General features: G+C 40.1%; 1 protein-coding gene across 5 annotated transcripts in view; it reads right to left on the bottom strand.

Annotated features, from left to right (window-relative positions):
- The window catches only part of LOC116312983 (LIM domain containing preferred translocation partner in lipoma), a 180,364-nt gene that overhangs the window by 114,094 nt on the left and 44,614 nt on the right, over positions 1-21,656 (bottom strand). For all 5 annotated transcript variants that reach the window (XM_039606737.1, XM_031730526.2, XM_031730525.2 and 2 more), the window contains one exon: positions 822-1,015. In XM_039606737.1, the coding sequence (XP_039462671.1) occupies positions 822-1,011 (190 nt within the window). In that variant the 5' untranslated portion in view covers positions 1,012-1,015. The remainder of the gene's footprint in view (positions 1-821; positions 1,016-21,656) is intronic.

Raw genomic sequence — 21,656 nt, 5'->3', positions numbered from 1 at the left:
CTAACCCCAACCGGTCGTGGCAGATTGTCCCCCACCCTCCCTGAGCCTGCTTCTGCTGGAGGTTTCTTCCTGTTAAAAGGGAGTTTTCCCTTCCTACTCTCACCAAAGTGCTTGCTCATAGGGGGTCATATGATTGTTGGGGTTTTCTCTGTTTTCTTTGTATTAATGTAAGGTCTTTAAGTTGCAATATAAAGCACCTTGAGGCAACAGTTGTTGTGATTTGGCGCTGTATAAATAAAACTGAATTGAATTGAACTTTCCATTCAGTCTTAACACATCATAGCCAGAGCACTGTAAGCTCCATACTTCAGTAAACTTTAATTATATTAGTGATTAGTGAACAAGAACAAGATAAAAAAGAAAATGCTGTTTAGCATCACTTCATATATGTTTTAGTGTCAGAGCTTTTTAGGGATGAAATTATATTGTAAGTAAACTTTATGAACTGTACTGTATGGAAAACAATATCAAGTACACATGGGAATATTCACTGAACAAGCAGTTGTAGCATTTAGAAAATTTAACACTTAGATTTCTGTCTCAGTAACTGTTAAATATAATGCTGAATAAAGAAATGCCCAAGACACTCCAACAGTAAAATTTAAAATGTACTCTATTGCACTTGTAACCACTGTAAGGTAGAACGGGTTTACTGCTAACTGCAGAAGATGAAATGTGGGCGAGCACTAAACATGGAGAGTGCAGAGTTTAACAACAAAAATATCATATTACTAATAAACGCTGCAAAGTGGGACACTTTAATTATTTTGTAAGATAATGATATTTTCTTAGTTGAAGCAATTTGAAGACTGTGTGCTTACCTGCTGGCTCAGAGAGTGTGGCCTCTCCCATCTGTTTGTAAGGGTTGAACTTGGGCTTGGGGGCGACCACAGGGGCAAACTTCTTAGGTGCCTGCTGCTGCGAGACGGAGATGCTCGCACTACCCAAAGATGGAGTGGTCTCCATCCTGGCAGTCACCTGTCCTGTCTGCTCACTCGCTGGGTTCCACATGGTTCTAAGGAGGGGACACAGAGTTATTAAAAGTCAGGAGCTGCAAACTGAAGAGTGATGCATTAAGTAAAAGTGTGCTGCAGGGACAACAAATTTAATGGGTGGGGTGTAATGTTAACTATGACAAAGCGCAGGTTTCTCTGCATGTTTACTAGATGAGGAAACAGAGACAATGCAGATTTTACTTCCCAAATTACAGCCTGCAATGGCAAGAAGGAGCATTAATATTGTTCACATGACAAAGAATGATGCTAAGTGTATGATACCAATTAAATTGGTAAAGCAGTAATAAATTACTACATTTACATTATTATTTCTTCACTTTTTGAACTTGTTTTGTAAAACTAATTGTAACACAGGAGCCCACAGACGTTGCGCCACTCTCTCCGAGTGATGTGAAAACGAGTAAGGTCCAAAGTAAGACATGCTAACCAGGTCAGTTCTGAAGTATTGTGATGTAGAAAACAACTGTGAAGGACTGTCAAGTAAACTAATGATGTTAATAGAGCAAACCCCAATCATAGGTTTAAGGTCCACCAACATGTGGACCCTAACCGGATGAAGTAAGCACGGCTAATATCAACCACAGTCGGCAAACTAACATTGCGTGTGTTATAGATGAAGCAACGACCACACAGCAACTAAAATATAATTTCATAACACCAATAACAATTTCAAAATGCTCTTAAGTATTTAAAACTCATGTATTGTGATCAGGAGTGTTCTACTTATAGTTGGTTATTTTTTGAAAATTAGTCACCAGGAACATCCCTACTTATAACATGAAACAGAAACCCTGCCCTTTCACCTTTGGCTGACATATGTCAACAGGATGGATACACTAGCCATGTGTGAATGCATGAAACACCTTCTATGTGTCACCAGTTCTGCTTTATAAAAGAGGTGACCGAGGCCACTGTATCCACATGCAGCACAAGTTACACTAATTATAAGCGTACACAGATCACGTCTACTTTTTTTCTCCCCGACGACTGAGTCTGCTTGAAAGTGGCTGGCAGAATTACGCTGTAAAACGAAAAACAAGGCAATAAACAGCGTGTTCTGACATGCAGCAAAGTGTCCGATTTAATAAAGTAACAACAAGCGTTAAAGTCGAAAGGAAATCACTTTGAACTCTGACTCTGAGCCTTCGCTTTCTTTACTTGCACACTTGCTTGCGATGTCGGCACGAGATCAACAAATCAAAAGAGTGATATGAGAGACAAAGAGCGGTGAAAACAACAAAGTACTTTAAAAACAAAAAGACTTTGGAAGAGGAAAAAGTATCGAAAAATGCTGTAACCCTGATGTAACCATCAATGATTTTTTTTGCGTTGATGTAGCTGTCAAAAATGAGATCAGATGAGTGTTTGGGAATGACAGAACAATGATCCACAGTCACGCACGCACACACACAAAAAAACAACACTTGACTACTTATTACTTAATTTCATCTTGTTTCTGTTGTCTGTGTTTTTCGGAGGGTGCATGAGAGTCGAACTTATCAAAATGTTCCAAAATGGCACCAAGTCTCACCTCTAACCGATGGTTTTGTTTAACATGCATGTCGGTAATACAGTTCCAGTGAAGGGAAGACCACCACAGAGTGGAGGAACTTGCAGCAGCTGAGGACACAAACCTCCAGTATTTCACCATCGCATTCTGAAATCACTTGAAATATTTGAACTATTTATACGGCGCGCTTTTCCCCATCCTTCTTTTTGTTTGTGTTTGTTGTGCTGTGTTCTGATGTTTTTACTGTTTATTATCCTCACTCTGACTGATACAGGGTTTACATTCTTTCTCCGGAGCACAGCAGTAAAAGCCCACGCACAATCATCTTTTAATATCTGCTCAAATCCCTGCTCCTCCTGCCGTCTGAATGGTTCTTACTTTTGATTCCCCCCCCTTCTCCCTTCTCTCATGCTCTTAATGCTACAATTCAGACGCTTGCTGGTGTCTCACACCCACCTGTCCTTTCAATGCAAATGCTTTCATTTCCCAATGCTCAAATGGCTAACAAAATAAAAGATGAATTGAAAGGAAAAAGGAGGGAAAGAGAAGAAATGATCTTAGGATGTGTGAGTAAGACTCAATATGTGACATCCTGAAAGGAAAATTTCTGTGTCAGTGTGTGGTTGCATTCTTTGATGATGGCAAATAATGCGCAGCGGGGCGTCGCTTTATGGATACTGGGCCCTAAAGTGCACATTAAACCCACTCACATCTGTTATTTTAAATAAAGTTTCTGCAAAACAAGTGACTTCTGTGCCGTTCTGAGCGCACAACACAGAAGCCACTTCACTGATGACTTCAGCATATAATCATTCCTGTGATTCATAGATTACGTGTGTGAACAGCTAGGCTTATAAATTGCAGCGGCCTTCATTTTAAACAGAAAATCACGACTGCACTGAAATAATAATTCAGGACTGGCCTCAAATAAAAATCTCTGATTGTGTTCAAAAAAATGTGACCTCTTTTAAAAATAGTTTAATAACAGTGCTCTGGATTTTTTTTTTTTTTTTTAAGATTTGTTTGTAGCACGAGCGCCGTGCGATTTTAAGATTTCAGGGCTGCAAAGCGAAGCCGCTTCCTGGATGCTTTGGAGACTGTCTGGATGGGAGTGTGCCGTTTCATAGCAGCAGTCTTCCTCAGCAGGTCTTCTCGCAATCTTTTGTGCGCTACATATTAATTGACTATGATCAATATGGTTCAGTGACTTGTGATGCAGTTTACCCCGGAGGCACCCTGGCGGGGGTTTTTTAAGCTCAAAAAGGCTGCATACAGGCGTGTCACACGTATGCGTACATTTCAGCATTTCATCTGTCAAATGATTTTTTCCCCCTTCCTTTAAAACATGAACAAATAAACTATTTGAAAAACACACACTCGCTCTATATGGCTTTAAGTGCCATTATTTTATCCATTCAAGGTCTACTCTAGAGAGCAGTTTATTTCAGAAATGTACTTCAGCCAGTCCAAAGCTACTCCTTTGTGTAAATAACAGAAGACTGGCTTTTTCACAGATGAGGTTGAGGGTGGAAGCAAACAAGCCACATCTACTGCAGTGGCAGCTTACATTTAAACCTGTCTAATAAACACTCAGTGCTGATAAAGGACCACGAAAAGTGGCAAGGAACTCCAGCAGAGCCCGTTATATGAAGGTTTGAAATGGTGACATACGACGAGACACAAAATATGAGAAAAATACAGAGAGAGGAAAAGGTTTCCACATCTAACAACTGATCTGATTAGCATTAGAGTGCATCCACTATGACATGCGTGCATAGTGATTATGATTTTCAGTGACAGAAAGTGTTTAGGCCAGTCTTTCCCAACGCCTCATCTCTGCAGAGTCGGTACAGAGTAAAAGTTATCAGCTATGAGCCACACAAGACTAAAGACGCTTAAACCAGAAGTCTTCTTAAACTGTTAGAAGACACGAATGTGGAAGATCAGTGTGTTAGATAGGGGTGCGGTTCCCTGCTGCTGACCCTGTGTTCACCACAGTGTGATTACAATTGTGTAATAACTGTGCTGCACCTCTTGTGTAGTGCTGTATAGCTTAATGATGTGTATGATGAATCATTAGTACCAAATGCAATTAGTAGTTGCTGTGATGTATTTCTATAATTTTACTGAAGCTTTATTAAGGTATGTGGATGACTGTATCTTTATTATGAACTGATCTGTGACTTGGTGAACCAAAGGCAACTTTCCACTCATACTGAAGATAAAGGTTTTCTCTTCTGTTCTATTCTAATCCTTTAAAAATGCATTTAAAGGGTAACCTGTGTGGGCTGTAATAATCAAATTCAGTATCAAAAATATGGTTATTACATATGATCATCCTAAATACATCCAGAAGTATTCCCTGTAGTGCTGATTACACGATGTGACACTGATACAGTGATTAAATGATGGTTATAGTGTAACGGGTATTTTATTTATACCTGTGTCTGATTTGCCTCCTTTGCGATGCCCCACCCTCACTTGTTTCACTTGTTTTTTGTGATCACTTTATTCTGCTCTGCACATTACTTTCAGGTCCTCTCTCCAGGAGTATTTTCCACTAACTGGTTTAGCTCCTCCTCCTTTAAGACCAACTCCACATCATTTAGGCCAGCTTTCTTCCGATTGGCTGCCCCTCACAAATAAAGTTTAAATGACAGGTGGGTGGGGCTTCTAGTAGGCTGTAAATCCCACTCAGTGGCATCATACGGATCCAAGAAGAGACAGAAAATGCAGGGATTACTCAATATAAGAAAATATGTGATACTCTGGTTATGTTTAATATTACCACCAACCGTTGGAACAGCAGATATATCACAAAAAATAATGACAAACTATCACTTTTTTGGCCGTCACCCTGATGAGGCACTTTGTGCAATTCCCTCTTCTCCCTCAAGAAGTGCTCGTGCAACTCTTTCACACCTGTAACTGCACTTTGTTTTGTACAATCAGGGGAATTTCCCTTTCAGCTTGAGAAAGTGAGGGGGTTTATTTTGGACAGACCATCAGTCGATAACAGGTAGACGAACATATTCACGCCATTGCAGTTTCCATCACACCCACACTCTACACCACAGTCTTTGGACTGTGGGAGGAAATAAAAGCAACTAGAGGAAAACCACACAATTACAATTTCTGCAGTACAGGACATACGTATATGAAGGTTTGCTGTAAACATCTTCTGACTAAACACGTGGACCAATTGCAATTCCTACTTCAGGCCTTTCTCTACCATAACAAAGGTCTGTGGATTTTTCTTTTGAGCTCCTGTCATTTAATTAGTTGATCACAGCATCGCCCGTCTGCTCTTCTGTACCACCTTTTATGTGTTCTGGAATAAGAATGTACACAAAAAGTGCAAGAAAAGGTGTAAATGAACACACAAAGCTAACCAAAACACAGTGAGGAATCACATCGAAAGTGCACTCGCAGTCACAAAAACACTATTGGAGCTCATGGAAGGAAAATCAATTCTGGTAGCCGGGGCAGTTACAGGATGACTCACAAAGCGGTGACACCGTGTTTAACAGTTTGTTTTATGGGGGCACGGCAGCCCGGCTGTCTTCTCACAGCTGTTCCGCTGCACTTTTACAGCTGTCATTGAGGAACTGCTGCAGGTGCTTCTGCTGCATTAATCTTTCATATCCACCAAGGAAACTATCAAACAAAACCATCCAAAGAGGACCACTGAGAAAGCTGAATTCTAACATAATATGGCAAGGTTCAGAGATTTTTTGGGGAGGAAAAAGGATGACATGCTTTCTAGCAAAAACTCTTTTGAGGCTGCGAGCTGAATCACATGTCGAAAACCTATCGGAAAAAAAAAGATAAGAAAACACACACACACACACACACAGTTCACAAGCTTCTGTTTTTTAAAATGCTCTAGCAGCTTCTACATCGCAGTTTTCGACAGGTAAAAAAAACAAAAAACTGAGGAGAGTAAAGCAAAGCATCATGGCCTAGGAAACCAGTGCATTGGTATTTGATAATGCAGTTGCGACTGTGGAAGAAAATGGATGGATGGACAAAAACTCAAAAACTTCACTGTTACCTTGTTACTTTTTTTACTACTGCTCAATATCGACTGGTTGTACTTGGAAGGCGTCAGGTATCAGTGCGTACCAGTCTGAAGTTATTTTGACTCATGAAATCTACACCTGGAGCCATGAGAGTAAAGTCTGCAATAGGCACGACCACAAAATGTATATAATGGATGGACGTGCCCACTGTCACTTCAAACATTGGTTATCAAAGTCTTGTTATGTGGGTTTGAGCTGAGTCTTTGAAATAAGATGTGATGAGATACTATAACTCATGCATTTGCCAAAGGTGACTTGTTAATAACAAGCTACGCCGTGCTTCATGTTTTTGATGCTAATGAAACTATTATTAAGAAACAGACATTATTTTCTTAAAATAGGACATGACACTGGAGATTTTAAACCAAAAACTTAACAGGAAAGTGTTTACTGAGGTCACACATCAAGGGAACCAAGAGCTGTTTTTTTCCCCTCATAGACTTCTATAGAGAGCCGGCCTGAGGCATAAGCAGACTTAGCAGCTGCTTAAGGCCCCACACTAACAGGGGGACCCCAGGAGCACGCAAAATGTCACACAAGACAAGTTGTTTGTATATTTTTGTGTACACAGAAAGATGTTAGTTAAATAGAAACCTCAAAGTCTATGCAATGAGATGACGTATGAAACCAAAGGCAGCAGTGCAGTAAAGCCACGTTAATGGCTTTGTAACATATATAATGTACAAATGATGGCGCATGGACATACTAACCATCCATGCATCCATCCATCCATTCATCCATCTTGTTCCGCTTATCGCAGGGGCAGACCCCGAGATACTTAAACTCTTCCACTTGGGGCAAGAACTCGTCCCTGACCCGGAGTGGGCACTCCACCCTTTTCCAGCTGAGGACCATGGCCTCAGATTTGGAGGTGCTGATTCTCATTCCCACCACTTCACACTCGGCTGCGAACCGTTCCATGGCGAGCTGGAGGCAGTCACCCGATGAAGCCAACAGAACCACATCATCCGCGAAAAACAGAGATGAGATTCTGAGACCATCCAAGTGCAAGTCTTCCACCACCACTAGAAATTCTGTCCATAAAAATTATGAACAGACTTTGTGACAAAGGGCAGCCGTGGTGGAGCCCATCACCCACCAGGAACGAGTCCAACTTATTGCCGGCTATGCGGACCAAGCTCTTGCAACGGTTGTATAAGGATTGAATGACCCGTAGCAATGGGCCAGACACCCCATACTCCCAGAGCACCCCCCACAGGACCACCCGAGGGACACAGTCGAATGCTTTCGACATACTAACCCCAAATCAATTTCTGCTTAAGAACTCATAAGACCTTGGGCTGGTTCTGCTTCTATACATTCACAATTCTTTTTAAAGTCAGAGGAGTCGCCCCCTGCAGGCCATTAGAAAGAATGAAGATTTAACCGCTTGGACTTTGGCTTCGGTATTCAGATCTGGAACCGACGTCAGTCTATAGGAAGGACACAAAAGACCACTTACTAAGCGCTTAAACACCTGACCTTGCACATGACAGAATTTTTTATGAGGGAGCTGGAAGTTTACAGACGGTCGAATTGTTTGGAAAGGTTTGCATGCATGGCATCTGTAAAAATGGCTTTTAGTGAGGTTATTAACAAAAAAATAATATGAATTAAAATCACAATTGGTGCAGGGTTTTAATTTAACCCTTTTTACCCCAAACAGTTACAGAATGTTTTCACAACCACTGACGTTTTGTGCATTTTGATGTTTGACACTCTTAAAACTGTTCATTTTCCGATTTTTCGCATTAATCTACGTACACTGCTTCTCAACAACAAATACAGAAATAATGTATTTGCATGAGCATCCAGATGAGCATATCTTTATAAGAAAAGAAAACTAAGATTTAAAGGGCAATTACGCTGGTTTCCGCCTCGGTCTTTGTCCCATGAGTAGAGTTCAGTTAAAGCTACACAGATCTGGTTCACTGGGCACCAATCAAAACATTACTTCAAAAAGACACTACAGAGACGAAGAAGGAGATCCACTTTGGCTCGAAGATTTTTCATACTAAATAAAGAGGTGGTTGGCGACTGGGATTAGCACTCATGGTTCGTGACGCAGTGTGCGGAGGATCACCCATGCGAATGAAAATGCTTTAAAAATTAAAGGTTCCCATCTGCAGGAGGTTGTTGCTGAGTTTTTCCAGCACTGGACCTGCTCTGCTTTAGAGGGCTGGTTGAATAGCTGAACAGGTTAATGCGACATTACACAAACAAGCACTCGCGCTCTATGTTCCACTGTTTGGAAACAGGGAAAAGCAAAGAGTTAAAGTGGTCATTACGGATCCGGAAATGTTTTGTGCACAAGGGTAAATATTTGAAGGTGCCAGAAGTCTGACACCATGCCATGCTGGCATATTAATAAAAGCAAAAGGCTGTTTTAGACCTCTTTCTAGTGTTAAAAATTTAATAGTAGAGGAGCAATAGCAGTGTCAGGGCATCAGAGGGCTGGCTAAGTCAAACATCATGTTCTGAAACATAGACAAGGCAAACAGTACAGCTCCACGACAAGATCATCTTTCATTACCGCTGTAGGCAATTCAGTCATTTCTCCATTCATTTTAGACCAAACGTGCTCTAGTTACATCAGCATAATTGATTAGCAGTCAATAAAAATACAGGAAATTAATCAAATATTTCTTGTTATAGAATATTGTGCTGCAGGAATGAGTCTTAAACTATGAAATGATATGTTCAATAGATTTTTTGAATGTATTTGACGTATTCTATTTGGCTAGAATCCTGACATTCCACGATTTCCTCTACATTGCAATCACCAAGCAGTGAATTACTTTTGTTGCATGGCTCAAAGTAGATGTTTACTAAAAAAGTGGTTAAAAGAGGCTGTCGAAGCTGACAGGGAACATTCACACAGGAGGTTAGCGATGGCGACATTGAAGTCATACAACTGTGGTGTAATTCATTTACAGCCTAACGTTAGCATTTCGTGTCTTTGTGATTGCAGTTATGCTTAAAAAGCAATCATGAAAATTTTTGTAACAATTACCTTGATGAAATAAAGAGTTGAGTAACACGCTTTTAGTCCTCACAGGGACTATTTTATGAAATACCACAAAAGATGACAAAACTCTTGTTGGATTTTTGTCATGGAGTCATGGCGATGCAAACACCTGGCCTGGGCTGCATCACTTAAACCTCCTCCTGAAATAACTTCTCTGCTTTACAATATCACAGCTCAAGTGCTACTTGATCGATAAGCAATATCATAGAGATTCGAATACTACTGCTTACCCTTAATTAAGTCGTTGTGAAATTACAAAATACTTGCATCATCATGCTACTCCCTAGCATGACCGCTTCTCTTATCTCATCACCAGATCTTGCATATGCCTTATATATTTAGCAGTTTTTTAAAATATATACATAGTCACTTTTTTATATTTACTGTATAAATAACTGCATGCTTGTTCTTTTTACACCTGAAGATGTAACCGCTCTGAAGTTTTGTCATACATAGTATAAAGACAATAAAAGGCTTCTAGTTGCAATCTAACACAATCTGTTGCACTCTGTGTTGCATGGAGTATTTTGCTGGAATTTCCTGTAATTTCTTCCGGGCATTATCACACTATGACCTACAAATAATCCAGCTGACAAGTCTGGGTTTTTACTGTGTGTAAATGTAATACTCAAAGTAAGGATGTACTTTTCTAGACAAGACAAGCAATTCTCTGCACTTAAATGTCAGGCATTACTTTATTTTACTTATGCTTGGGAAGCATGTATGGCGTGGATTAGGTCGAGTAGAACATCTCTGTTAATTCCCAGCACAGTGAGAGGTCTTGGTAAGGCCCCCCAAGGGGTAAAAGAACAGGCCAGTACTTTAATCTGATGGTGGTGTCAAAGATTTTCTTTTTTTATTAGGTATTTTTGTTTAAATGTATCAAGGTTAAGCACATTACATCTTTAAAAAAGGCAAGAAGTCAATACCAATCTGCGTATTGTCCAGTTTTTTCCTTAACATCTTTCAGCTGCGTCCTAACAATGGATACCCCAATATGTTTGCACCTTACAAGTTCACTAGTCTGCTCTGAACTTGATTCCCTGCAGCTGTCAGTACTGTCCAAACAGTGTAACAAGGCACAATGTAAAGAACAATACTTCCAAGCTCCAACGCAGATCAAAGGGGAAAACAAAGAATCTAAGCACCGCCTGATCTAAAATACGTATTTGAAATATTGGCTTTGCAAATGTTTTATGAGGTGAAAATCAATTGAACAAGTCTGATACGCATCAAGGAAACGCAATGTGTGTGTATGTGCCTTCCAACCAAGGATTCAAACTAAAATATTTTTTGTTTCTTTTCTGGTCTCGAAGGTGTTTCAAATTTCTCATTTTGTCCAACAAAAAGCCAAAAAGTCTCAAGAGATCTTATGATGATTTAAAAACAAACAAAATAAATGGGCAGTTGAGTAAATGAGGGTTTAAAGTGAGACTATAAATGGGTTATTCAGCTGGTAATTGGTTATATTTTATTTTATTCGATTTAAATTGAATTATTTACTGTCAATAAATAAACAGTTTTCCTTTCCATTTCCACTAGTCTTATATTTACAGCATGGTGCTGTGTTCTAAAAACACTTTTTGTCACTTGAAATATTTCATGTAAAGGCCACATGTCTTGTGGTAGAAGTCGAGATTTGCCCCACAGCCCTCTGGGGTCTGGTCAAGAAAAGTTTACAAGAGAAGCCATCAGACTAAAACTAAAGTTGTATCCTCAGAGTCACAAAAAGGCCTAAATTAACTGTGAGGAAAGAAAAGGTCTTCGGAGGTCTTGATACATTACTGTGAAATAACTTCGCGTCCAATACGAGCTGCAATCTGTCCTGTTTCAACACCTGCTGTAAGTCAGTCATTGCACCAGCGCTTGACACAAACCGGCCATGACAAAGGGGACTGAGGAGGCTAGCAGGCAAAATCACCTTTTTGTTGTGTCAAAGCAAGTATGCTCAGAGCTCGGGGAAGAAGAGGGTCCCGATCACAACTCATCCAGTCTGCACTCGGACGCAGATCTGACGAGAGCTGGCAGACTCTGGTTTGACAAAAGCGAGCAGGCAGCAAGTTTTCCCCAGAGATGCAAGAGCAAACTTGTTGGGCGGGTTGCTGCAACGGGTATTAACGGTTCCTTGTCTGCTTCTACACTAGGCGCGCTCTCTTTGTTTGACATCTACCAACAAGAACCTTCTGCACAAGGCAGTTTGATGTGTCTGTGGATTTTAGATTTTTTAAATGATTTTATAATTTTATCACTTTATGGAACTTACAACATGTGTCTGGTACACACTCAATTTTAAAAGAAAAGTATCGCTCCATTTGAACAAGGCCAAGAAATTTCAGACCTGTTTATACAAGCGATATCAGAGTGTCAGTGTAAAGCCTCTCATAATTAGGCTAATTACACAGAGGGATAATATGAAGGTTAATCAAATGATAAACATGGCAAATACCGATTTGTTTTCCCCATTAGCTATTGTGAAGAGCCCAACCAGCTGATAACCATTACAAATGAGATTTGGAGCTGTGACTACTACAAAGACGAGCAACCCCCATCCCCCATCAAACACCCTGCACAACCACCCTGAGCAACGAAGAAGAAAAAAAAGGTGCTCATGGAGGTGGGGGGGGCATGGGAAATGAAAAGGTCGCTTTGCTGTTTTCAGTTAATCGTTTTGAAATCATCTGAAATGTATTCAAGTAGGAGGGATCTGACTTAAGACCCTTACAGCAGCAGCCTGGTTACAATACAGAGTGTGTCTGTAGATTATGATCCTCAGATTTTTCTCTCAGCCAAAGAAAGAATTTCAAAAAAAACTGTAAACCCACAATCTGAGCAACAGCTTTGCTGTATTTTATTATTTTTTTTTAACTTGCATTTGTTTGTGGTGAACGCGTCTGTGTAAATGAACAAAGCCCAGAGGTCAAGATGTCAACGAACCACAAGCAATGCAAATAACAAAACGCCATAAAAACCATAAAGACACGTGCAAATCACAAATGCTTTATTTCTGAGAATAAGCCAAAAGATGCATAAATAGATGCAAAATCCTTAAAAGCAAATGCAAAAAACACCACTTAAGCGATAGAAAATAAGCATTGCACTCATAGCACGACACTGTCACTTACAGATATATCAAAGTTTCGGTTGTTAAGCTAGCTGCGCTAACATCAACAGTGATCTACAGCTTCATCTTTACCTCAGACATTTCAAGTGTGAAAATCTGCACTTCCTCTCAAGTGCACTCAAGGCTTTTTTGGCTATAAAAAACAAGGCAATCACCAGAAACTCCCTTAAAAAATTCAAATTTTTCATTTTAGTCTCTCAAATTTAGGTGTGTGGCTGATAGGTGTCCTCACAAATAGAGCTGTAGCTGATCGTCATCTGACAAGCCTCACCTCCGCTGACTAGAATCCCTGAACTAGATGTTTAGACTGTGTCTGAGCTAATGATACCTTGTGGAGCATTTTCAAAACAATTATCTGAAAAATAATTTGGCTTCTAATAAGTCTGTCAAGCCAAATTATTTGTCATATTCGTTTATGAGTGAAATTCTAGTGTTATTGTTACTCAGTACTAATTAGCAGGTGCAGGTCTTGTGTGATGCACCTGTACATTTTGTGACTACAGCTTGTTAACCATGTTTGCTAGCCACAAATTGATCATTTGACACTCCACCCTCTCATGCAAATGTAGTAGCTTCTGACTCCAAAAACATAAAATGATGTGGCTTATCAAATGGTAACGTTAAGGTTTCAACAGTGGCTACATCAACTGTTATATACAGTCTACGCATGTGAGTGGGTGTATCTCGAGAAAATGACGGGAAAATGTCAACAGAGAGAGACGAAGCTGTGACCAAGAATCACAAAAGGGCCACAAAGAGATACAAAAGAATGAGAGATAAATTACAGCAAAGAGATTACGTCAAAACCACAACAAAGACAAGAAATGTGACCAATACGTGAGCTAGATCAACTGCAAAGAAAGAAAATGGGCACAAAACAACCTCAAAAACACAAAAATAACATCAAAGACACGTCAAATGACACCCAAAAAAAAAGACACAAAACGACCACAAAAGTTTCGTAATGACGCTCCATAACCTTGTTACTGGCTGTGTTCACACCGTAGGATCCTTCATGTACCTTAAGCTTCCAGGGCCAAGGTCTTTATCCACTTGCCACTGAGGGGTTTTCTTTTTCTCATAACTGACCTTAAACAGTGATTTTTAACAGCATTTCTCTTCACAAGGATTCATAGAACATTGAAAAACCAATGTCTCTGCACTCTCTCTGGTGCCACCATATCTTTGAAGTTTTTATCTGTGCTTAAAAAAAAACCCCAAATGTACTATTCATGCACAAACAAGAGGCAGAGAGAGAGTTTAAAAGGTCAAAACACTTACTGAGAAAATTTAATGTTTGAATACGCTCTCTAAACTTCCTTTGTACTCAGGAGTGGCATCATTCATTTGCTGAGTTTCAGAATTACAGTATAAAAGAAAATTATACTTCTGCATGATGTGGGCATATAAATACCCACTGATTCCACTGGTTAACGACTGTTTGCTAAAGTAACAACTTGCAACTTCCTAACATGATCTGCATGACTTTTTCTGAACAGCTGTTGAGTAGTTTACTTGAGTTGTTGGCCTTTGCTCCCTAATGACAGCAGCACAACTTTTCTGTAAATATGTGAATCTGAGTTTAATGCTGACTGACAGCTTGTATTGGCTTGGGATATATCAAATAGAATTGGATGGCTTGCATGACTGGAGTATGTGCTCCTTGATACTGCAAGTGGTAAGATGCGACGTCTCAGGAGTTTATCTTATCTCAGTCTCAGGAGGTTACTGACTGACAGCTGTAAATATATCACAACACAACCTTAACCATCTCTCGCATACCTCTGCGGAAGATGGCAGACTTAAAAAATAATATTTGCATCAACAATAAACAAAGAAGACATCTTTATATATTTTATACTTTCACAAATCAATGGAAAACAACAGAAGCTGATCTACCAGATGATCTTGAGAAACTGTACATATGGACGGATGGCACGAATACCACACCTCTAATAGCTTTAATGCTTTTTCGCACAGGTGTAGCAGCATTATCTGAGGCATGACATGAGGTCGCATTTGCAAAATTCACCGACGGGGTGGAAAGTTCTGCGGCTGAACTTTGAACAATGCAATAATTGATAAGCGATGATGCCACCAGTTCATTTCACTGGTCACCGATATTCCACCGAGAAGCAGCGCAAATTAGCGCCTCAAAATCGAGCAGACCTGGCGAGGGAGCGAGTCATCTGCTCACTAAATATTTGAACTTTTAAAAACTCTTAACCAAAGGACGAGGTCGGTTCAGACATCAAAAAAATCCCAGCAGGAGTTTTATTCAATGCAGGACTATTTATCAACCAGGTCTTAGTTTAGTTTAGTTTTTTTTTTTTTTATCCTGGAATAAAAAGTTAGCTTTAAAAAAAGAATTCACACACAAATCACAAATTAGCACTAATTAGCATGAAACGTCTTTCTCATATTTACGTTTTTTTCCAATTAATTTGACTTCAGAACCCTTATTCCAACAAACCAATCCTTAAAACAGGAAGAAAGGTTTTAGAATGACAGAAAGGAAAGTATGGAGACTGCATACAGAGGACTGTCTCCTGTGAGAAACTTACCTTCATTTTTTTAATATGTACGTTTTTACTCACGGTTATTGTTAGGTTTAAGAAAACCAAAAGAGTTGACAGACTGAGAAAAAGGTCATGCTTTCACAACAATACGCACATGTTAGAATGCATTTCAAAATGCCCTGGAGGCAAAAGCTCCACAAGTCATAAAGTTATGACCTTTATGGTTTCCCACTGGCAACAATTATTTTCTGTCCACATCTAAGAATCCTTGAAAATCAATTTCTCAATGAATTTCTCACTATGAGTTATGAAGTCCAACATGAAAACAGGTGAGCTTTGAGGATGGCTTCCCCAAAGTTAAACATTTTTAACTCCTTATGCGGTAGTGAATAAGAAGTAGTTCTCAGCGACTTTCAGAAAATTAAACTCTCAGCAAGGACATCATTAGCTTTAGCCTTTTTATCTGCAAAATGCAGTGCTATAGTAAATACCTTTCAGCAGGAAGCACTGGAACTCTCCCAAAGCATTAGACTCTTTAAATCTTAAATGGCTCTTATCTGATCTAAACATAAAACAACTGAATCTTCCATCTACTTAAACTGATATCTTCGTGGTGAACCCTTAAATTAGCATGGAATACATCCTTTTGTAGTACGCAGCACTTCTTTGCACATCAAAACAAACAGCGCTCATTACGAGCGATCCAAACGGCCTTTCTCAGGAGCCGAAGGGGGAACACTGGTCCTTGCCTAAATAAACGCTATCCAGCTCTGTTGTGTATATGATGGCTTAAAATCAAATCAAACTGTTAATCCAGAAGCTACGGAGGTGACAGTAAAGGACCGTTATTCAACGCTGGCCTGTAGCCACACATGTCACTCTCGGATAGGTAGCTAATAAGTGCCTTTGGTTTTGGGGCAGACTGGGGCAAAGTCAACAAAGTAGAGCTTATCTGGGAGGTAAAAACAGTGAGTGAGGAGCTGCGGACTTGCCTCGAAAAGATAAAACATCACATCAAGCCATCATTAATTGGCCTCATTTGACAGTCACTATCCCTGGGCTTCTTATCACAGCAGAGGAAATGCTTATCATACAACAGGGGGACTTTTTTAATGCCGTCTCTACCTGCAAAGGCTGGAGGAGGTGGGGGGGAAAATGAGCGCGGTACTAAAGTCATCCTTGATGTGTTAATTGCTGCTTTTCATTTTGGAAATGAGCACTCGATGTTAAGAAGTGACTGAGCGGGATCTGCTGGTCGACTGATACCAGAGGAGTACAACAGATGACTTCTCTGTTTTAAATATTTGTGCACTGAGGTGGAAGCGGTATTCTAAAGTTATATGATGAGGAGGAGGGGGGGATGGTCAAAGGCCAGAGGAGTGAAGTGCACATAAAGCTGGGCGTTTCGAGGAGAGTCCACAGCAGGAGGCTAGATGATAATTAAGTTGACAGGCTTCCTCAAAGAGAATTAAAAAAGCACAAAGACTATCTCAAAACTTTCAGAAATCTAATTTATGGAGACAGACTGGAATCATCGTCTCATGAGAAAAGCATGAGCTGCAGGAGCACGCATTTTAAGGTTGGACAGACGTAATTATGATCCAGAACTCGCAAACACTCAATTGTCTGACTGTGTGACTGGAACCGGTTGGTTGGGGAAGAGTTGAGTGATAAAATATGATAAAAGGGAGGCAAGCTTGCAATTTGGGGGCTCGAAGTGTCAGCGTTGTGAGTCTTCATAATTGCATGTGTGTGGTGTTGGAGCTGTAAATCACTTCTGAATGCAGAGTTATTTAAAACCTGTGGAGATCTGGGAAGGATATAGTTTTCTGACTGTATTGATATTGAGGCTTAAAGTCCTCTTTTTTTCTGACAGCACAATGAAATTTTAAAAGAAGAGCATGAGAATTTTTTCAACTTTGTACTACTGTGTTTATTTAATTAAGATCTGCTGGTTGAGAATTGCAAAGTGGCCCTAGTTGTTCATAATCCAAATTTAAGACTAACCTTTGCTTGACAGCACGTGTGTTTGTTTCTGTAGTCATTTCCACCCTGTTGGTTATTAAAATATTGCTGTGAGTTTGCAGAACTTGCTGGGTCAGCTTTGTTCATCCCACAGTTGGATGTCCAAACAAATACATGCAAGTGCAAATCCTCTCTGTGAGGCGGGACCTTCTTCACGATCAAATTCTAAGGATTTTAAAAAAAAACTTCTGACCTAAAGCTGGAACATAAAAAAATGTTTCGTCACAAGTGTTAAAATTTTACTTTGACAGAAGGAATCACAGGTAGGAGATGGACCTGGCATCCAAATGTAGGTGAAAAGAAGACCTTTTAGCTCCTTTAAACTGTCCCCAGCTTGTTTCTGTTACTCTACATCGCAGACACTAAACTGCAGCAGTTTATTATCATACAACACTTCAACCCATCCTTTTGTATTGTGAGGGCCTGTACCTCAAAGTATTAAAACTGGAGGAAATATTCATGCTATGAAGTTAACGGTCTCAGTGATCCAATAAAATTTGAGTTTAGCATTTATATAATAGTTTAGGGTAAATGATAGTATTTCACGTTTAATTAATTTTTCCCAGAATTACATCCAAGTGTGCAGGTAGTGCTTGTAATGAAAGTTTACATGAAATTTACATGTAATGAAATGTGCTATATATTAATAAAAATTGTCATTGCCATTCCTGATCATGCGAGCAGCGCTGACAGGATGGGATTGGATCGGAGTATCCCTAATGTTTAGTTGATCTGGTTGATCTGTTACTTCAACTGGACTTGCTGCACTATATTTCAGTCACACCTGTACCTGAAGCAGCTCACCGCATCACCACTGCCGCCCGCTTGGTTTTCCACCACAGACCACAAAAAAAAAAAAGAAAAAAAAAGTAAATGACATCTTCTCATCTACGTGTTCTGCACAACTGCCATTGTCCCCTTTACTAAACAGTTACTTGTTGACTGCCTGCATATGATGCATTTCGGGGACATCTGTAAATTATCGCTCCAAACCTGGGTTACACTCTCCCCGAGCAACAATGGCAAGACGTGACAACTGAAACATGTCAGAGAAGCTGTAATCTCTGTACGGTAAGAACGGTGGATTAGAACATTTTTGGATTCCTCACAGCACCTGCTGTTGTTGTTAGACCTTTCCTCTCTTACTCAGTCCTTCAGCAGATGAAGCATCTTCAAAAAGAAAAAAAAAAAAATCTTCCGCTGCTGCCCCTCGCTAAGCTGTTATCAACAAAAAAAAACTAAGTCAAACTTCTTCCAAACACAGTATTGGAGCAGCCATGTTTCCTATCGTGGACTCTTGGTGGACGGTTTATCATTCTGAGACAGTAAACGGGCTCGTTTCCCATTTACGTCTGAGCTTTCTGAACCTTTTCGTATCACAGGTATTGAGCTGTTATTTTAATGTTGAACACAGCTTATCCTCTCCTTCTACAATGAGCGCTGCACATCTATCCCCTTATTCAAACTTGTATTGGGTTTTGGCTTGGGGACTTAATCCTTTCCCCGGCTCGCTCACTGGCAAAGCCACATAAAATCAACTCATCAATAACGCGTTGTTTACTGAATGCAGATGACTTTGCTCAGGAATCCCCTTAGCACAGCACAGAGGCATGAGTTTAAATCATCTGAGCATGTTTAAATACTTGAGCTGCCATTTAAGCAATTGCAGCAGACACAGATTTCACATTGCAATTGTTTCCAAATCACTTGGGTTTGGCCCCGATGAAAGATGCCGACAAAGAGCCAGGGCGCTTTGCCCCTTTGTTTCGACTTGCAGGTATTACTTCAGCTGCACACACAGAAGACAGCATCTCATATATTCTCCTTCACACTCTATATTCTACAGTGCTGGACTGCAGGACCACAGATACATAACAATGAGGAGCTTTAGGCCCATAACTTCATCATGTCACACTAAGCCAGAGTTTCCTCATCTTCTTTTTAAGGCGCACAATACCAGCATCTAAGCGCACTGCAAGTTTCTAAGCCACGGTGGGAGTGCAACAAAGAGCTTGTGAATTACTGCAGACGGATAGTTAGCTGTGTCCAAAACGGTGACATTCTTTAACTATACTGACAGTAGCTAAGGTCTTTACAAGTTGTCGACCTAAAAGTGGGTCAGAAGTTGCTGTCCTGATCAGCTGACACACCCTTCTATACATTTTTTTAAGGTCGTATTTTCACATGATCGGTACATAACACATTAACCACAGCTATCAGTTTAAAAATGAATTGTGGCTTCAAAGTTACATTTGGCATCAGCTATGGTAACCAGCATCTCCAGCTGTTTGCTAGAGTATTCACAGACATAGCATGCTACAGAAAAAAGATAGGGTTATTTAGGTTCACATAATCCTTTTGCAATGTTAATCATGTTCAGAAACATCTCCCAAGCAGCAACCTCAGGGGCTGACAAATCAATGCAGCGCTCCCAAAAACTGCAATTCCTCTAATGTCCACTTGGGGCAGTGTGTCAAGTGTGGCTAGGCTTCACCTCAGCTAACTGGAGACCCAACCTGGAGTTTTTTGGACCATTGTAATGTGATTATCTGGCCCTGCAACTAATAAATAGTGGCTACACCATGTTTTACATCAATTTTAACATGTACTTCATCACTTAACACCATTTAGCTAAAGAGCATTTTCCTAACCTCTTAAAAAAATAAATAAATAAAATACAAAATTCTTTTGAAAGTGGATTCAGTGAAGAGGGTGCCTAGTAACACCACGAATAAAAGACATTTAGCATTACTGCTTGTGTCTCCACTTTAGTAGTTAGAAAAGAGACTTTTTTAAACAGGTTCAACAGTATCAGTGTTTGATTATATGAGGTTATGATTCACTCACTCTCTCTAAATTTACAGCTTTTACTTGAGAGAAGAAAAAATGTGAAGTTTTGATTGAGTTTTCATGGATTTCACTCTGGCATTGATGATGGGTGAAAAAAGACTTGATGGATTTGAGCATTTCTAAAGTGACTCTTAGCCATAAAAAATTAAACTGGTAGCTTAGACCTTATAATGGGGCTTTTACTAACTGATTTTTTGTCACATGTAAAAATAAGAAAAATCCCTTGTTGGTGAAAGTTGTTGGCAGGATGGAGCCTAAAGGGAAATCGCCTTTCCACCACATGTGCATGTTTTTGGAAAAACTAAAAAATCCTAAATTTTGCTTTTAATCAGTACGATGTCCCTGAAAAGATGACGATTTGAACATTAATCAATATAAACCTGCAAGACACAATGTCTGCTTTTAATGAGGAGTACTTCCTTGTTTGTGAAACATTCGAGGTCAGGAGGCTTTGTTTTTCTCGTGCTGTAAATGTAATTTGATTATTTGCATTCACACCAGTGAACACCGCAGAGAGATTTGCAGCCACGCTTGATGAGGACTCGGGGAGTCTCGGGAATTTTCTTACTGATCGATCTGACAAACAGATCAGATCACCGACGTGTGTTTTTTTCCCTCTTCAAATGATTTTGAATAGCCTCGGCTGAGTGGTGAAATGTAGGCGGCTGAGTAAATCTAAAATCTGGATACATCTGGACATCCACGATTCATCTGCGGATAACTTGTTAAAAGGAATCAGATGTTTGTCTAACTCCTGCACAAAAACAAAGTGCTGAAATCCTGCTTGGCCAGAAGCATCTGTGCAGCATGAGCGGGGCTGCTTTTAATGTCTTAGTCCTCGTGCCCAGTTGTTTGGACTCTTTCTTAATCTCTCACTTCTCCACTGCTCACTCTGCAGCGCTGTGACTCTCACTGGCACTCAAAGAAGATTAAATGAAAGGCAAATTTAAACTAGTTGTTTTTGGGAGGCTTTACACTTAATTGACTGATGGCTACTGCTGTTTACGCGTCCCTGCTGCTTCCAACTAATCCAAAACCCGCTCACTGGCACATCCAAAAATCCAACCAAGGTATCTATGTCAGCTCTCTTAATCACTCTGGGCTTGTTTTAATCTAATCTTTTCCTCTTAAGCACGTCTTATTTACTTGTTTTCTGCTCTTCACTTTCCGTGTAGAAGGTGATCGCGGCTCAGCTGTGCATCCTCCTGTGCTCCAGTTTCTCGTGGAAAGCTGCAGTAATTGTTTAAGAGCACTCCTTTATCCTCAGTGTGTAAACATGCAGTGTGATGGCAACCAACAAACCAGCTGCAGAGCTCAGTATAAAGGCTACAATTGCTCTATCATACGCCAGTTCAATACACAATTATTTTCCATCGCTGCGCTAAGGCGCGTGGCCCCTCCCTGTCGACGGAGCAGCATTGATTCACTGAAATAGATTCATGCTCACTGTGTCTGCATTCTAAATATGCTCCTTGCTAGTCAGAGCGTCCTTGTAGCTGTTGTAA

This window comes from Oreochromis aureus, linkage group 23, assembly GCF_013358895.1.
Source record: "Oreochromis aureus strain Israel breed Guangdong linkage group 23, ZZ_aureus, whole genome shotgun sequence".
Lineage (NCBI taxonomy): Eukaryota > Metazoa > Chordata > Actinopteri > Cichliformes > Cichlidae > Oreochromis > Oreochromis aureus.
The sequence above is the reverse complement of the archived record's forward strand: the minus strand, read 5'-3'. Positions and strand labels throughout refer to the sequence as shown.